This window comes from Urocampus carinirostris, chromosome 16 (assembly GCF_059441175.1).
Source record: "Urocampus carinirostris isolate Australia breed hairy pipefish chromosome 16, RoL_Ucar_1.0, whole genome shotgun sequence".
Classification (NCBI taxonomy): domain Eukaryota; kingdom Metazoa; phylum Chordata; class Actinopteri; order Syngnathiformes; family Syngnathidae; genus Urocampus; species Urocampus carinirostris.
The window spans coordinates 26,519,093-26,538,137 of record NC_142364.1 but is presented as its reverse complement, the minus strand read 5'-3'; the positions used below and the strand labels follow the sequence as shown (position 1 = coordinate 26,538,137).

Genomic DNA, 19,045 nt, shown 5'->3' with positions numbered 1-19,045 from the left:
GAGGGCAATGGGTAATCATGACAATTAGCCTTTAAGGAAGCCTTTAAACTTAAATGTATTTCTTTATTCTAAACAACTAAACTGAGCAAAGACGGGTGATGCTTTGCAAAACTCCCCAAATAAATGCATTAGTAAATAAGCAAATACAAAAACCAAATGAGAAATGGTCAATGGTGGATTTGCAACAATTGCCTTTGTTATTCAGCTGCCATCAATTTACTTTTTCATTATTGCAGTTAAAAAAAAAATCAAAAAGAAACAGAATGAGCCTTTTTCGGTATAATTAAATGTTGAGCAACACGAAAACAGATGAGTATGCAAGAAGTGTGCCACATTGCGCTTTGTGAGCCTGTTCGACTTGCAACATTTGGGAAAAAAATGCCTCTCGCCTTATGTTTGAACTTTTATCACTGCAAAGATAAACCAGTTTCCACCGTACAAACAGGAAGTGAGCGACAAGCCGCTACACTTGGGTGTGTTGCTTCTGGGATGAAGCTTTCCTTCCTTACGAAAGCGATGTAGAACGAAGGTGATAAAGGTCCTTGGGAACGAAACTGGCTGCAACGATGATTGAGATAAATGTGTGTGTGTATTGTCTTGTCTTGTACATATTGTGTTGTGAAGGCAGGAATACATTTGCAGTGTTGGGCACTTTCTATCCATCTATCTATATACCCTGGTCATATCCATCGAGAGGGGTGACCGACAGCAAGACAAATACATACAAAAAACTAAGAAAATAAAAAGTAGCAAAAAAGAAAATCACACACAATTTTTTTTGGACCATGGCCAACCCAGATGCCCAAACACCCAAACAAGTTAAGCACCTCGGCACCAAAGTCGCTCATGCTTTTGTCCCTCCAGATGAAACAGGACACCAGAAAGCGGCCATGTCAATCGGGTCAGGGTGACACAACACATTTTTCTGTTCAACAGCAGGGCCCGATAGCTTTCACGGGTTTACCCCTGCCGCATCATACAGGTGCCCTGCCCATCCCTTAGAACGCGTCCAAACATCCTACTATCCTTTCACAACACCTCTCCACTCAACAACAAGTTGGGCACTTTACTTTGAAAAAGTAACTAGTTATAGTTACTTACTACTTATTCCAAAATGTAGTTGAGTTAGTGACTGAATTACTCTGTAGTAAAGTTAACTAGTTACCAGGGAAAGTAACTGTTTCCGTTACTTTTTGTTGCTTTATTCCCTACGTTACCACTTACTATGTAACATTGTGCACAGAATGATTTAAAAAGGGGGGAAATAAAGAAAAAAAGTGCAGGGAAAAAAAGGCAAAAGGAACAATACAATAACAAAATGAAAAAAGGGAGATAAAAGAAGAAGAAAAAGGATACAGCACATTTTACATTTTATCTAAAAACTTTTACATTGGAAAAAGCCAGGGAATGTAAAAAAATACATATACCGTAAATTCCGGACTATAAGCCGCTACTTTTTTCCCAAGTGTTCAGCCCTGCGGCTTATTCAGTGAAGCGGCCAATTTATGTAATTTTTCTAACTGCCACCAGCAGCACTCGAGTACAAAAGGTAAGATTTAGACCGGTGGAATAAGTGCGCTGAGGTAAACGGCATCCTCTTAGTTTGCGTACGAATTGTCAGTCTGACAATTGTTCTTCCCGATAATGAGGAAGTCGCCCTTGATGGGGGCAGTTATAAGGGGAAGGATGAGGACGGTTAACCGTGAATTTCGCAATTGCTGTATGGCTTTTTTTACCATACGGATGATGCGTTGCGAGCGTGTTATTAGTAGCGTGTTGGTACCTTTCACAGGCACTGTTAGGGATGAAAATTATATTATTATTATTAAAACTTTGAAAACTCTCTCGCTGTACCGTCTTTCTTTGTAAATATGTGTAACCATGTATAAGATGTATTTGCAACTGTATATTTTTTTAATGTATTTATTTTAGAGACTTATTGTGATATGTTTTCTACGAGTGAATCAAAAAGAAGGGGCGGAGCAAACTCGGGCTGACGGGAAGTGGGGTGAAGCTGAGTTTAATCTGTTTGTTGTTGCAGCGGACAATAGTGGATACCGGTATATATTTTTCCCACCCTTAACTTTGGAAATATACATTTTTTTCATTGGATTACTTTCAACGGGACCCGGACTTTAAAGGTCTGCATTAAATTCTAATTACAGGTATAATTTTCCGTTCATGTTGCCAATTGTGGTGTTTGGATTGTATACTATATTTATAGTAAAGGAGCTCTGTAGAATGTAAAACTACTCTCTACAGCCCTCTTCAGCAAGGCTTTGATGCCAAGTCCTTAGCTTGGCCTTGATGCTAGGTCCTTAGCTTGGCCTTCTTGGCCTTGCTTGGCCTTTTGATGCTAGGTCCTTAGCTTGGCCTCTTTGATTTTTGCATTTCGGAGATGGAATATGAGCTTGCTCTGTCCACTCCACGCATCGGCCCGGTATTGCAGTACCTCCGGGAACGGTGCATTCGCAATGATCGCAGCAAGGCTTTAGGGTTAGGACCTTAGCTTGGCCTTTTGGCTGAGAGTAAGTGTCCCGGCTCCTAGGCTTTGTAGCGTATTATGAACTGACCGATAACGGATAATGGATAATGAATAACAAAGATAGATCAATAACCCTTAAAAACCCCAAAACCCCACTATGGCGGCACCCAGTCAAATTTGGAATAAGCTTTTGACTTTGCTTCATGTTTTAATGTGGGCGCATGCGGCTTATAATCAGGTGCACTCTATAGTCCGGATTTTACGGTAAATCTACAAAAGAAAAGATAAAATACAAATTGATGTTAACCTTTTTATGCTCAACAAATTTAAAGTCATCAACATAGAATCTGAAAAAAATGCATTTTGACCTATCACAGGAGAAAAAAGGCAACTTGGAGGGAACCCACTGTTGATTGGTGGAAAAACCAGCTCCCTTCGTTCACTTCCAAGAGCCGGCTCATTAAGAAATTTCGTTCTTGTAAGATACGAGTCGGGTGCAGACCTCATTCACCTTTTCTTTCGGCGCATTTGTAAATAGATACTTTATTCGTTAAAGTTCACTGATTGAGTGACACCTCACTTGTTTTTAGCTTCTTGTCACATAACAGCTTATTAATTCGACACTATTTTCTTTTATATTGCAACTCTTGTGTTTTAAATGCTGCTGATGTCAGTTACAGTAGGCGTGTCCTTTGACTGGTTGGAGTTCCAATTGATCCTTTTCATAATAAAGTACTCCAATTGGTTGTAAATAATAATTGTTGATAATGGGTGAAATTTCATTCAGACACACTATGAAATAAATATCTGGCCTGGATTATTAATATTTTGATTATAAATGAACATTCTGTAGGTTCAAAACTTTATTACACTGGATGTAGATTAAGGGCCCTAGTGTGCACTTTATGAAAAAAGAAAGGTCATGTTACGAATCCTGAGTCTTTCGTTGTGTTAGCAGAGTCAGTGGTTGGAAATGGTTAGGGGGAAATACATTTGTGGCAGTGTAGTTTCTCTCAAATGAAAATATAAATACCAAAGCAAGCAGCTGACCACTGAAGCTACATATGTTCACTCTACCTAGAATAATTAATTTTGTAGTGTATAATCTGAATTATTTTTTTTCTCTTCCAATTTTTTTCCAATGTTCTAATGAAAGAAGCCCACTAATGCTAGTTGCTGATGTGCTAGTTAATGACCCCTCAAGCAGTGCTAGACAATACTAAAGCTAACAGCTAGCCGCTAAATATGAGCTTTTTTGGGAACATTTAACAAATTGGAAAAATATTGATAGCACATGCTGCTTCAGAGACCCTAGCATGTATTATTCAGGTATCACCAGTGGCCGAAAGTTTCTATTTAAGCAAAAGTTGGCTAAATACGGTGTAGTATGAGAACAATATTATTTCATTTTATTTGATACTGTTGGATTTATTTTTATTGTTTTTATTTATTTTTATTTTTGTTTGTCTACTTATTGCTTCTCTATTATGACTGTAAAGCACTTTGGTACACCAAAAGGATTGTGGTGCACCGAAAGGGTTGTTGTAGAGGGCTGTATACATAAAGTACATTTAGATTTTACATTTGTTAAATATAGGAATGACTGGGGAAGTGTTGTAAAAAGGATAGTGGGATGTTTGGACGAGTTCTATGGGATGGGAAGGGCACCTGTATGATGCGGCAGGGGTAAACCAGTGAAAGCTGTCGGGCCCAACTGTTGTACAGAAGAGTGTGTTGTGTCACCCTGACGCTTTCTTGTGTCCCGTACCATCTGGAGGGACGAAAGCATGACCAACTTAGGTGCCGAGGTGCCTAACTTGTCATGATTGCCAATTCAAGGCACCTGTGACTGCCCAATTGGCGCCAACAGCCCTGAGAGCTGATTGGCTAAGAGACTATTTTTAAACCCCCGGCTTTCAAGAGGACGCCGTCTGATCATTGCGACCCTATGTTCCCAGCTAGGCAAGCTCATTCAGTCCGACATTTTTCCTGCCGTTTTCTTCTACCTGATACCCGTTGCCGACCTGTTTCTGGACTCGATTCTGCCCTGTTCTGCCATCCCGACATCCGACCTGTTTTGCCCCGCTACCTGCGTGACACCTGTTGCTGACCACGTTTCCGAACTCGATTCCGCCCCTGCTCTCCCGTCCCGGCTAACGACTAGTATTCCTGCAAGTCTACGATCATCCTCGCTCGACACGGAAGTGCCACTTCCGCGTTTCCCGCCACCTGCTACCCGTGTCCGTCGATCCTCGGGTCGCGGAAGCAAGCCCTTCTCTCCCTTTTATCAATAAAACTGAGTAAAGGAACGCTACTGGGTCCTGTCTCCGTTCCTGGCTTGTGACATAACTTGTTTGGGTGTTTAGGCATTTGGGTTGGCCATGGTCCAAAAAATTTTGTGTGGGTTTTTTTTGTTGCTATTTTTTTCCCCTAGTTTATTTTCTTTGTTATTGTATGTGTTTGTCTTGCTCTCGGTCACCCCTCTTGAGGGATGACCAAGGTAGATAGATAGATAGATAGATAGATAGATAGATAGATAGATTTTACATTTAAATTTACTTTCAAGAAAAAAACAATATAAATTTTGTATTATTTACTTAATTTAATTTTTGTGCAATATAATTGTATTGAAATACAATAAAGTGAAGATATGTCTCAAGCATAAACACCACTTTTTTTTCAAGGAGAAGTATCATCCAGTGAAAAAAATTCACTATTCGTGGCACTGCATAATATGTCTCGATATCATCCCAGGGGCCGAAGTAAAACCTGCTCTAGGGCCATGATTCGGCCCCCGGTCCTTGATTTTTACACAGTATACTAAAGTCCATGCCAATAGCTGTTTGTGACGTCACTTTCTTCAACTGACGTTTTCTCTGCCACTCCCTAGTGTCGTTCAATCTTTTAAAAACTTATTATTTTAATTTTGAATCAATAAATAAAATAATAATAAATAATAATGATATATCTACCTGTCGTAAATTGCAGTCAAAACAATATGGATTACGCAGACCAATCAAGCCCCTTCGTGTTGTTACCTAGTGACCTGTTGACCAATAGGAAACCTCCCATCCAGCGCGGACAACTGGCTAAACGTTCAAGTGGCGATGTTGCTTTTTGTTCGTGTTAATGTTTCATGTTTAAACGTTACTTGGCCTCACAAGCGTCACCAAAGCCACCAAAATGAGCGACTGCAGGTAGGTCAATATGACGCCATTTACTGTGCGCTGACGTGGAAATGAAATAAGCTCAGCTTCTCTATCTGACGCGGCTGACGGGACACAACGTTAGCTTAGCCTGCTAGCTAACTTTGGCTGACATCCCACAGACGTCGCTCCACGTGAACAAATAACAAATATGTTAATGTCACCTTTAAATGTCGTCATGTTTGTGGAGCGGTGGTCTGGGCGAGTTTGTAGTCTATTTGCACGGCCACGAAAAAGTTGGCTTGTTGCAGAACGATGAATGAAGACACGGAAGACGCTGGCGACTTGCAAACGTGAGGATGCGACGCTTTTACATGCTTCAGTTTACATTTGCACAAAATGTAAATGGTGCCCACATGGGTCCATTTGGGTCGGATTTATGGATTAAGGATCCGAGTGAAATACCGCCGGAAAATGGCAGGGGCCGCTGTTGCGTGTTGTATTTACATACCTGTCAACCGCAGCCAATTGCTCCCCTTAATGATTACGATTGCTCTTATTAAGCGATAACAAACATTACAAATACAACACAGTACTTATTTACTCAGAGCAAGACGGTGGCCTTGGGGGTATGGCGACCCCCCCCCCCCCCCCCCCCCCCCCGAGACTGGGAGGTTGCTGGTTCAAGCCTCGACCGGGTCATACTTAAAACATTGGTACTCATTACCAATTGCCAATTCGTTGGATGTATAAGGAAAATGTATTAGTTGAAAAGCATGTGTTTACAAAATACTGCATCATCAAGTTGGAGAAGGATACACATATTTTAAACAGATTGCTTCACTGTTCCTCTCGAACCCTTTTATAAAGCATTGACTCATTTTGAGCGTTCAAAATTTCCTTTGCTCCTAAATTCGTGTGGTCTCTACCCTAGGCGCTCTAATCGTAACCAATAAATGAAGTATATGCGCTGCTCCATTTGATTAAAAAAAACTCCAATAGTTTCCACAGACCACGTGACCCTCCATGGCGGCCGTCTTCTATGTTTACACTACCTTACCGGCCAATTTCATCCAGTGTCTAATACTTTTAAAGCCATCGTGAGAAGACAAGGTGACCCATATTATAAAAATACTTAAAAAAAAACGATCTAAAACCTACATGAGGGCAAGAAAAAAACTCAAAAACCTCAACATGAGGAAAATGAAGAAACCTTGAGAAGGGACCGCACATGATGTAATCCCCCTTCCATGATGACCAGGCTGCAATGGATGTTGCAATAACAAATAATACACATATATTGTCAACATAAAATGTAGGTTAATCGTATGCTATAGAATAGAAGTGTGTTTTAAGCCTGGATTTAGATATTTCCACTGAGGTTGCAGTTCTTGTGGTGTCATATTAATAGTTAATTGATTAGTTTTTTGCTTTTTAGGTTACCCAATTTGCCTTTTATACCTTTCAGGTTATGTAACATCATGTTATAGTTTACATCATTATTTGAGTACAGACATGATTATGTTTAACAAAGATGGGCATTACCAGTTATTATTATCAACAGCTTTAGGGCATCTGTACAGATTATTTTTGTGTGCTTTTACTTGTTTACTAACGCTACTTGTACAGTGTAAAGGGAGTACAAAAGCATTTGTAAATTACACTTGGCAACTGGAAAGCACATTATTTACCACCACATATGAGGGCAGATCCATGACACACATCACTAAATATATAACGTGTGTCATCAAATCTTAAGATACTTACCTGACAAGAAGTGCTCTGAGCAAGTCCTTGCGTATTTTAAAGGAATTTCTTTCCTGTTTATCCTTGCTAGCCATAACTTCCTCCGTTGTCCAGGCAAAGGCTTATGACTGGTAATTGGGAAAATTCGCACTTTGCCGACCCTCCAGCGCGATTCGAACAACCGTTGATCCAACAAGAGAAGACCATTTTTACTTTCCAATCCCGGGTCGACTCCCAGTGCTGATACACAAGCCATTTAGAGACCTGTATTCAGCTTGTTGCAAAATGATCTGCCAATGAAACAAGATAATTATAAGTGCAAACGTCCTCTGCTAACAAAATTAATTACCAAATTATGTATCCATACTACTTATAAAAAAGGAAACCTCTTCAATTATTCAAGTTAACTTTGGCTCAAAAAGGCTGAGAAACACTATTCTACTGTACACAGTAATATCAAGGGATTTTTTTTTTAAATATGCCAATTCAACCATAAATGCTAAGACATGTTTGCTGCTTTTTGTGTTTTCAAGTAACGGTGAAGCGTTTCTGGACAAAAGTGTTTGCAAGAAGAAGAAGGAGTTGAGTGACGAGCAGAAACTTGAAGTACGGGAAGCCTTCGAAATGTTTGACACAGACAAGGACAATGAAATTGACTACCATGAGTTGAAGGTCACTAAATACAGTAACACAAAAATTAAAGGGTCTCCATCCAATGCCATCCTGGTGAGTTCTCAAAAGTTGTTTTTCTGTCAGGTGGCAATGCGAGCGCTGGGTTTCGAGTTGAAGAAAGTCGATGTTATGCAGATCTTAAAGGACTACGACACGCAAGGAACAGGAAAAATAGCCTTTGAGCACTTCAATGAAGTCGGTGAGTACAGTATTTTACGGACTTTAAGGCACAAACAAAACCCCAAATCTTCCAGAAATTTGATCGTATAGTCTTATGTTCTTATGTTGCCTTATGTTTGAACAAAATGAGAAACGTGTTACCATGTACGTGCAATTATTGATCAGTCGTCAGATTTATTACTGAACACAATTGTATAACAATAGTGGCAACGAGGATCAAACCAGATAGCAATGGTTATAGCACAGAATCCTAACCACCAGACTGCTAGGGACATGAATGGTTATTCACAGTTGCATAACATTGGATGCAACGGGAAGCAAACCTGGATCGCGGCAGGGATACCACTAGGGATACAGACAAAACATTTAAATATATTAAGTTTAATCTCATTCTAACACTACTTTTTTACTCACGGTACCAAATATGTTAAAGAAATCAATAATAAACATAGTGATTAAAATTTTTTTTTTTTTTTTTTTACTTTTTCTCTGCTTAAACTAATCATTGTGTAACAAACGTTTGAAATACATGCGGCCATACATTTATACCTTTCAGGACAACCGAATTAATTTCCACAATTCTTTTCTCTTCATTCAGTTCAGAATCTTGTGTACCTCGAAAAGATTTGGGGAGTCGGCAATACAACCGTTTCTGTGTCACAGACTGGTTAAATGTCTGACAATACTCATGTGACCCTTCCCAGTAATAACATCAACAATTTGGTACTGTGACTAAATATAGTGTGATGATGACATTAAACATTTGCTTTTTAATGTGCTGTAACCCTCGTGGTCTAGTGGATAGGATCCGGCATGCTCCTCAAGTCACCCCTTGTTTGAATCCCGTTACATCCAATGTTATGCAATTGTGATTAGTGATGTATTCCGGCTGATCAATCAATGCACAAATATGGTGCTTTTTATTATCTTTGCATCGTTATGACTTACTGTAGTTTTTTTTCGATGCGCCGTATAGTCCGGTGCCTCTGTATTTGTGAAAAACAAATATTAAGACGTTTTTTTTGGGAGCGCACCTTATAATCCGGTGCGTCTTATAGTGCGGACAATATGGTATTTCACCCCTCCCTCTTCTGAAATGCATAGGCAGGATCCATGCTGATTAGATGAGCATGACATTTGTGCAGTGAGCGATCTGATCCTTGACCGCGACCCTAAGGAGGAAATCCTGAAGGCTTTTCGACTCTTTGACGACGACGAGTCGGGAACTATCAGTCTGAGAAACCTGAAGCGAGTGGCGAAGGAGCTCGGCGAGAACACCAGTGATGAAGTACTGCGCAGTATGATCGACACCTTTGATGGTGATGGAGACGGAGAGAGTAAGGCCTGTGACGACACTATTTCCGTTGTCTTTGATTGGTTTGAGCTTTCATTTCCTGTATCAATGTACAGCAGGGGTTTCAAACTCAATTTACCTGGGGGCTTGAAAACAAAGTCCAGGTGAGGCTGAGCCGCATCAGGTGTTTCATGAGAAAAGCTATTATGAAGAAAAATCTAATTTCCTTAAATCTTTTCATTTTCAGCACAAAGTAAGATGCAATAAATAAATAAAATTGTTAAAAATTAACTCCATGAAAATGATTTCAGTATGATAAACCACACAGCGAGGTGGCGCCAGCTTGCAAGTTTCTTCCAGTATTCAGCGATTGAGAGTGTGAGGGCGGCCCATATGGCGAGTATAGGCGTAGTGAAGCAATGTGGTGAGAGTAGTGAAGGTATGGATAAGTACAGACGGTTAACAAATTGAGCCTTTTTCCTTTTAAAGAAGATGACAAAGTTCCAACAACATCAACTGGTCAGAGAGGGACGACGTTTTGTGCATCGCCGTGGTGACGAAATGGTGTAATCACGTCATCCGAAACATTGGACGCTGAAAAGTTCTTGCAAAGTTCATGCATCATTAATGCAAAGTTCAGTGTTCTTGCATTGTGTTTTTCATTTTGCAAGCAATGTGCCCTTGTGTTTATGGAGAGCATTGTTTACAAATTAGAGGTATTACAAATGCAAAAAAATAAATCACTGAAGTGAAAGTTCTGCTTGAAATGCATCCTTTCACAAAAAGACATTTTCTCAGAAGTTTTCTTGGGAGCGGGTATTTTCAAGAAACTGTTGTTTGCTAAAAATCGTAGAAGCTGGAAACATACTTTTTTTCTAATGAAAGCTGAGGGTTGAAGCTTTCTTTTATTGTCCTATGCACATACTGGACTGTCTCAGAAAATTAGAATATTGTGATAAAGTTCTTTATTTTCTGTAATGCAAATAAAAAAACAAAAATGTCATACATTCCGGATTCATTACACATCAACTGAACTATTTCAAGCCTTTTATTATTTGAATATTGCTGAATTTGGCTTACAGCTTAAGAAAACTCAAAAATCCTATCTCAAAATATTAGAATATCATGAAAAAGTATACAAGTAGGCTATTCAACTAATCACCTGAATCATCTAATTAACTCGAAACACCTTGCGAGGGTTTCCTGAGCCTTAAAAACACTCAGCTTGGTTCAGTAAACTAAATCACAAGTATGGGGAAGACTGCTGATCTGTCTGCTGTCCAGAGGACCATCATTGATACCCTCCATCAGGAGGGTAAGACACAAAAATAAATTTCTCAAAGAGCAGGCTGTTCACAGAGTGCAGTTTCAAAGCATATCCACAAAAAGTCTGTTGGAAGGGAAAAATGTGGCCGGAAACGCTGCACAACCAAGAGAGATGACCGCAGCCTTAACAAAATTGTGAAGAAGAGCCGCTTCCAGAATTTGGGGGAGCTTCAAAGACAGTGGGCTGAAGCTGGAGTCCAGGTATCAAAAGCCACAGTTCACAGACGTGTCCGGGAAATGGGCTACAATAGCCATATTCCCATGGTCAAGCCACTTCTGAACTCAAGACAACGGAAGAAGCGTCTGACTTGGGCTATGGAGAAGAAGCACTGGACAGTTGCAGAGTGGTCCAAAGTCCTCTTTTCAGACGAAAGCAAGTTTTGCATTTCATTTGGAAGTCAAGGCGCCAGAGTCTGGAGAAAGGCTGGAGAGGAGCAAAATCCAAGTTGCTTGAAATCCAGTGTGAAGTTCCCACTGTCAGCAATGGTTTGGGGAGCCATGTCAGCTGCTGGTGTTGGTCCACTGTGTTTCATCAAGTCCAGAGTAAATGCAACTGTGTACCAAGAGATTTTAGAGCACTACATGCTTCCATCTGCTGAAAAGCTCTATGGAGATGAGGATTTCATTTTCCAGCATGATCTGGCACCTGCCCACAGTGCCAAAACCACCAGTAACTGGTGCACTGACCATGGCATCACTGTCCTTGATTGGCCTGCTAATTCCCCTGACCTGAACCCCATCGAGAATTTGTGGGGTATAGTTAAGAAGATGAAAGACACCAGACCTACAAATGCAAATGAGCTGAAGGCCGCTATCGAAGCATCCTGGGCATCAATAACACCTCAGCAATGCCACAGGCTGATTGCCTCCATGCCACGCCGGATTGATGCAGTAATCCGTGCAAAAGGATTCCCAACCAAGTACTGAGTGCATCAATGGACATTTTCAAATGTTTGATTTAGTTTTGCTGTTATAAAATTATTTTTTGACTTGGTCTGAGGAAGTATTCTAATATTTTGAGATAGGATTTTTGAGTTTTTTTCAGCTGTAAGCCAAAATCAGCAATATTCAAATAATAAAAGGCTTGAAATAGTTCAGTTGATGTGTAATGAATCCAGAATGTATGACATTTTTGTTTTTTATTTGCATTACAGAAAATAAAGAACTTTATCACAATATTCTAATTTTCTGAGACAGTCCAGTATAGCTAAAGAACTGCATTTTTTGTAGGCCTTCAAAAATGAGTCATAATGGCAAAAATCGGCACACAAGAAAAATTGTCTGGCACTGGGTCTTTCCATCTGAGAAAAACGTCTGGCATTAAACAAGTTAAAATGAAAATCGACAAAAAATGCTATCAAATAAATGACGGAAACTACTGGAAAATGAAAAAAAAATTATATACCATGAAATCCGGACTATAGAGCGCACCCGATTATAAGCCACTTTTCCAGTGATTTGCCACTTTTGTACTTACACAAGCCGCATCTTTGTACATGCCGCGTGCGCACACATTAAAACATGTAACACAATCACAAGTTTAACCCAGACCAGGCTGTAAGTTCCACAATTACAACTTTATAAATAATAGACAATCTTAGAACCCCAATCAGCATCATGAATGGAAAATGATACCCGTAATTAACGTATGATGCAGACTTGTAAAGTCCGGGTCCCGTTGAAAGTAATCAAAGGAAACAAAGTTAGGGGGGGGAAAATATATATCCACTATTGTCCGCTGCGACAACAGACAGATCTACCGGTAACTCAGCTTTACCCCACTTCCCATCAGCCCGTGTTTGCTCCGTCCCTTCTTTTTGATTCGCTCGTAGAACACATAACAGAATAAATCTCTAAAATAAATACGTTACAAAAATATACAGTTGCAAATACATATTATACATGGTTACACATATTTACGAAGAAAGACTGTACACCGAGAGAGTTTTCAAAGCTTTAATAATGATAATATAACTTTCATCCCAAACCGTTCCTTTGAAAGGTACCAACACGCTAGTTAGTAGGATCACGCTCGCAATGCATCAAACGTGTCTGTCAAAAGAAAGCATCCCGTAATTGTGAAATTCACGGTAGATCGTCCTCAACTTCCTCCTTATAACTATCGCCATCAAGGGCGTCTTCCTCATTATCGGAACATACCTCTCCTTTACAGACAATGTATGCATAAACTTAGAGGTTGCAGTCTTTCTTGGCACACATATTCTACTGGTCTTAATCTTACCTTTTATACTCCAATGCCGCTGGTGGCCGTTAGAAAAATTACATAAAATGGCCGCTTCACTGAATAAGCCGCAGGGCTGAACATTTGGGAAAAAAGTAGCGGCTTATAGTCCGGAATTTACGGTATATATTTTTTTAAATTTAGAAACTATCGAAAAGTCTAAAACAATAACTGAAGAAGTACAGGAATGTAAAAAAAAGTGAAAAGCGTGAAAAAGTGCTGAAACAGAAATATTACTTAAAGGTACTGAAAAGTTCTTCAAACTATGTTGGAAATAATGAAAAGTGCTAAAATAAAGTACATATTACCCAAAAGTATGAAAATGAACCAAAAAAGACACAAGAATCGACCGAAAAATGGCACCAAAGAAAATCACTGAAAATACCTCCCAAAAAACATGTCTGATTTTTTTTTTTGATTTTTTTTTTTTTTTTTTTAAACGGGAAGCACAAACGATCATCCTGCAGCGTGAGACCCCTGATGTACAGTGTAGCCCCATTTTTATGAATTCCATCTTAAAAAATAAGTTGTTGTGACAGTAAGCCTTTGTTTTACAGTCAGCCAGGAGGAGTTCCTGTCCATCATGAGCGGAGCATCATGAAGATGTGATCTTCACACTCTTCTCCTACATGCTCGCATATTGATGAACTTTGTACAAAATGATGTAGACATCTTCCCTGTGTGAGGGGGCAGGAAACTTGACTGCAGGTCTCTTTATGTACATGTGAGTTACTGTTTTATTTATTGAAAACACAAAATAAATATCTGTTTAGTAAACAGGACATCCACAGTTCAAAACCAAGTAGTGCCTTTTGTTCTTAATATTTTAGAATACTTGTCCACATCATTTAAAATACATTGGTTTTTAGTACAGCTTGAGTATCAACAAAATTGTTTTTAACTTTACAGTAATATTTGAAAATAAACTGATGATACTTATACAAACCCAAGTTGGGATGTTGTCTTGGACAAAAATAACTGAATGCTATAATTTGTGAATCACGTACTTACACTCGTTTAAAATAGTTTGGGCACCCCTGGTCGTCTTCAAGATTTTCCTTCACTAATCATTGTTGTTTGAAATGAAAATTTCAGTTAAATGTATATCATAGAAGACAGTGATATTTGAAAAGTGAAATGATGTTTATAGGATTTACGGAAAGTGCATTTGTTGCCCTTGCAACATCCATTGCAGCCTTAGATTACCTCATGTGTGATCCCGTCTCAAGATTTCTTAATTCCCTCATGCTGAGGGTTTTGAGTTTTTCTTTGCCCTCGAGTAGTTTTTAGATCAGGGGATGGTATGATCATAGTATTTAGTCTGTACAGCCCTTTGAGACTTTTTTGCGATTAAGTGCTATTCAAACAAACTTGACTTGCAATAAGAAAGTAAATGTAGGCAGGTGAGTAAATGTGGGCACCCCTGCAGAAAAATTACGTCAATATTCAGTAGACCCTTCTTTTGCAGTAATAATGGCCTCAAAACACTTCCTATTGCTTCCAATGAGGGTCTGGGTTCTCATGGTTGCTCGTATTGACCGTTCTTTTTTACAAAAAATCTCCTGTTCAGTCCGTTCTGATTGTTTCTGAGCATTTAGCTTTAAATCACATCACAGATTTTTAATAATATTCAAATCTAGGATCAAAGATGGCCAATCCAGAAAGTTGGAATTGCCGCATGATCTTAAACTCTCCCCGTTCAGTACAGTACCGGTATATTGAGTTTCTTTTTGTGAATTTTTTCGTCACACTTGTGCGAATATGTTCATGCTAACTTATTTAATATTTACTACTGCGCTAGTTGATAGATTGAGAACTGCGCACGAAGTCCGCCAACAGGTGTCTGAATCGGAGCACAATGTGTTACTTTTCTGTACTGGGCATTTCCCCACTTATTCTGCCAAGATCACAATCTTGCTCCGCAGGGATAGTGGGAATCTTGTTCATCCATTGATGCGCGTCACTCATCGATGCGATGCTTTATTTAAACGAACAGTCTGACTCCCTGGTCCGCACCTGCCGAGGAACACGGGAAGGGCCCGGAGCGTGTCTGATTCTTTAAAATTTTCGTTGTAGCCATAGACCCTAGTTGATGTTCGTATCCATGGCACAATTAATTGGCTTTGGTTGTGTCACTGCTCATGACTGATCGTTTGCAAATGGGTCTATGTTGGGTCTATGACCCTCCCTTCGAAACAGGTCTATGACCCTCCCTTCGAAACGGGTCTATGACCCTCCCTTCAAAACGCTCGATCCCTCTCTCACTGTCTTTCCTTCTCTTTATCTGTCTTTGTTTTTTTCTGTTTTTTTTCTCTTTGTCTCAGTTTTTCTGTCCATCTTTCTCGCTTTCGAAGGCACTCGTGACTGATCGATATAACTGGCGTCATCTCTGTGTTGTTTGTTTGGAATTAACGATTTGAAAGTTTAACATTAGGTATAGGTCACTTTATATTTAAACATTTAAGGCTTTTGTAATAGTCAAGTCATTTTTATTTGTATAGCCCTTAATCACAGAGAGTCTCAAAGGGCTGCACAGGTTATTGCAGAGTATTATTTCAGACTATTACACCATCCCCTGATCTGAAACCAACATGAGGGCAAGGAAAAACTCAAACATGAGGAAAATGAAGAAGCCTTGAGATGGGACCGCACATGTGGAAATCCTCCTTTCAGGATGACCAGGCTGCAATGGATGTTGCAATTACAAATAGTACAGAGATATTGTCAACAAAAAATATAGGTTATTCATATGATATAGAGTAGAAGTGTGTTTTAAGCTAAGATTTAAACATTTCCACTGAGGTTGCAGATCAGATCTCAGGGGCGAGAGCATTCCACAGCACCGGTTCCCGGATGGAGAACGCTCTCGAACCTGCGGAACACTTCTTGGCTCTTGGGATCACCAGTTGACCAGCGCTTTAAGAACGAAGGCTTCGGACCGGAACATAGGAGGAAATCAAATCAAATGAGGGAGCAAGTCCATGTATGATTTTGTATAATACCAAGAGAACCTTGAAATCACATCTTAGGCTAACAGGGAGCCAATGCAGGTCAGCCAAAATCGGCGTAATGTGATCGGACATTCTTGTCCTAGTTAAAAGCCTCGCTGCAGCATTTTGTACCAGCTGAAGACTCTTGATTCTGGACTTCGGGAGACCGGAGAGTAGTGCATTACAGTAATCGAGACGGGAGGTAACAAACGCGTGAATTATAATCTCCGCAGGATGATTATCTAAATTAATTCAGTTGGTGCAAAATGTGTCATTATTATTGGAAACATGTCATTAGAAACAAAAAGATTTAAGAGCTGAAAGAACCGTCTCTTTTCAGTGAGCCGAGTCTGCAAAAAAGCCGGAGTTCCCCTCGCTAGTCCCCTCTGTAGCGCTGCGGAGCATTGGCGTGGCACCTCGCCATGGCAACTCAGCCTTCTGGTGCTGAAGGTCGGCGGCCATGCTGTAGATTTCGAGACCTGCCCTCGCACATGCTCAGCTGTTGGAGGCGACCTGTGCCGGGCCATAAATAAACCCGGCCTCCCGTTCCTCCCTGGCTACGACCTCCAAGAACCCCCTCAAAGCCTCCCCCCGCCAATGCAACTTTCCACGCAATGACCACACGCTCGTATAATCCCTGATACAAAGTGAATTAGAAATAAATAAGTTAAAGGGTAATTTGACATTTAAATATGGTATTAAACTTTGATAGGAAACACACTGTCGTAAATTTTTGATCATATATCTAAATTATCACAGAAATTATTTTATTAGCAAGGGCTATACAAATAAACATGACTTGTAAAAAAAAAAAAAAAAAAAAAAAAGGACAGCGAGGACCGACAGCACGTAATTCCTCGCTGCGGGCAGAACACGCATGCCAGCCTGGATGATAGAACCTGGGATTATCAGATTCAGATCTACTTTATTGTCATTCTAGTACACGTGTATACAGAACGAAATGTCGATACATCTGACCCGCACAGTTTCCTTGAATGTACAGATACAAGTAAAAGTTGTATTGTATTATGGCTACGTATAGTATTTTACCATAGTGCCGATAGTGCAAGAGGAGTAGCTAACCAGATGTGCAAAATGGGCAGTCAGGTTAACAAGTCAGGTAAACAGTAACATTAACACTGTAACAATAACGCTGTAAGTACAATAGTGCAGAGAGCAAATGTGCAAGGAGTGGCAAGCTATAAAGAACTGCCAGTAGTGCAAAAAGTCAAATTAGCAGCCGTTTAGATTTAGGTTAACTATATGTTAGATTGACCATTTAACAGTCTAATGGCCAGGGGGACTAGACTACTGTGGAACCTGGTGGTCCTGCACCGCACACTGCAGTACCTCTTCCCAGAGGCTAGCAGAGTGAACAGTCCATGATGGGGGTGAGAGGGGTCCCCGATAATGTCAGAGATTGTTAGCAAGAAATTGCTTGGAAAAGCAATTCTCTTATTCTTCCTTTTGATTCCACCCGGCGACAGTGTGATTAACAATGGACGAAAAACTTGGAAGTCAACGAGTTTTGGCGAGTTTCTTTTCGTTTCTCTTTGTAGTTTTAAAAGATTGCTTTCATGCACTAAGAACACATTGCTCATGGTAACCAATTTTACCATTGAACTGAAATTTGAGATCTTCTAATATTTGATGTCTCTGTTTATTGTATTTTTATATGGTTGAGTCAAGTTTATTTCTGTCCCTTAATCACAACAAGTCTCAAAGGGCTGTACAGACCATTATTACACCATCCCCTGATCTAAAACCTACACGAGGCCAAGGAAAATGTAAAAAACCCCAGCATGAGGAAATTAAGAAACCTTGAGAAGGGACCGCACATCAGATAATCCCCCTTCCAGGATGACTAAACTCCAATGGATGTTGCAAGGGTATCAACAAACAACACACAGACATCATCAACATGAAATGTAGGTCCTTCAAAAGATATAGAATATAAGTGTGTTTTAAGCCTAGATTTATACTGTTCCACTGAGGTTGCTGATCAAATCTCAGAAGGCAGAGCTTTACACAGCACTGGGCCTGAACGGGGAACGCACTCGAACCTGTGTATTTCTTCTTGGCCCTTGGTATCACTTGACGACCAGCATTTTCCAAGCAAAGGCTCTGAGTAAGAACATGGGGGGGAAATTAGATTTGAAATATATGATGGGTCAAGTCCATGCATAATTCTGTATAATACCAACAACCTTAAAATCACATCTCAAGCTAACAGGGAGCCAATGCAGGTTAGTTGAAATCAGGGTAATGTGATCAAGCTTTTTTAAAAGCTTAGATAAAAGCCTCGCTACAATATTTTGAACCAGCTAAAGCAGGGGTGTCAAACTCATTTTAACCCCGGGGCCACACGAGAGAACAAACATTATCTCGGGGGCCGAACTAGTAGATTAGGGAGAACGAAAAAAAAGAAAAGGAAACAAGAGAAAGAGGGAGAGAAAAGTAGAAAGGGTAGGACAAAGGAGGGAGAGAGAAAAGAGAGAGAGCGTGAGAAACAAAATAGATAAAAAGGGAAATATTGAGAGAGGGAAAGAGAATGAAATCCAGAAAGAGAGAAAGAGACAAGGAAAGAAAAGAGGAGAGAAAGAAAACGGGAAAGCAATAGAGAGAGAGGGAAATAAGGTAAAAATACAGAGACAACAAAGAAAGAGAAAAAGAGAGAGAGTGAAAGAGAGACAGAAAGAGTGGAAAGAAGACACAGAGAGAGAGAAATACAAGTACAGCGTTTGTGAGAGGCACCTGGCTTTGGCAACATCAGGTGGATATATTTCAACCTGCAGCTCGTTTTTCTCTTGCACTTCTCTGAGCGTTGACTCGCGGGCCGGATTTAATCCTTTAGTGGGCCTGTTCTGGCCCGCGGGCTGCCCGTTTGACACCCCTGTTCTAAGGCCTAGTACACACACACACACACACACACACACGTGCTTTGCAAATAGAAATGTTAAATAT

At 40.0% G+C, this 19,045-nt stretch overlaps 2 protein-coding genes and 1 pseudogene across 7 annotated transcripts in view; 2 read left to right on the top strand and 1 right to left on the bottom strand.

The window, feature by feature from the left end:
- Positions 1-5,592, bottom strand: part of LOC148350873 (hyaluronan and proteoglycan link protein 1-like) — a 38,709-nt gene extending 33,117 nt beyond the window's left edge. For 2 of the 5 annotated variants that reach the window (XM_088355550.1, XM_088355555.1), the window contains exon 1: positions 5,458-5,579. The gene's annotated coding sequence lies outside the window, so the exon portion shown is untranslated. Of the gene's footprint in view, positions 1-5,457 lie in introns of all 5 variants that reach the window. The other 3 variants (XM_088355551.1, XM_088355552.1, XM_088355554.1) reach the window with 3 other exon arrangements.
- Positions 2,315-2,474, top strand: LOC148350874 (U2 spliceosomal RNA; annotated as a pseudogene).
- On the top strand, positions 5,514-13,889 carry cetn3 (centrin 3). Of its 2 annotated transcripts, none has more exons than XM_088355557.1 (5): positions 5,514-5,682; positions 7,911-8,049; positions 8,134-8,248; positions 9,375-9,566; positions 13,649-13,889. In XM_088355557.1, the coding sequence occupies exons 1-5, from the start codon at positions 5,669-5,671 to the stop codon at positions 13,690-13,692; spliced, it is 504 nt and encodes a 167-aa protein (XP_088211683.1). In that variant the 5' UTR covers positions 5,514-5,668; the 3' UTR covers positions 13,693-13,889. The 2 variants fall into 2 exon arrangements, with proteins under 2 accessions (XP_088211683.1, XP_088211682.1); XM_088355556.1 differs by lacking the exon at positions 5,514-5,682 and adding an exon at positions 5,802-5,984.
- Positions 13,890-19,045: the final 5,156 nt, after the last annotated feature.

Bases quoted from the DNA above. Each gene is read 5' to 3' on its own strand.
- cetn3 (XM_088355556.1), top strand. From the start codon at position 5,947: ATGAATGAAGACACGGAAGACGCTGGCGACTTGCAAAC. The intron at 8,050-8,133 runs GTCACTAAATAC...TTTTTCTGTCAG, and splicing joins TTGACTACCATGAGTTGAAG to GTGGCAATGCGAGCGCTGGG. The intron at 9,567-13,648 runs GTAAGGCCTGTG...TTTGTTTTACAG, and splicing joins TGGTGATGGAGACGGAGAGA to TCAGCCAGGAGGAGTTCCTG.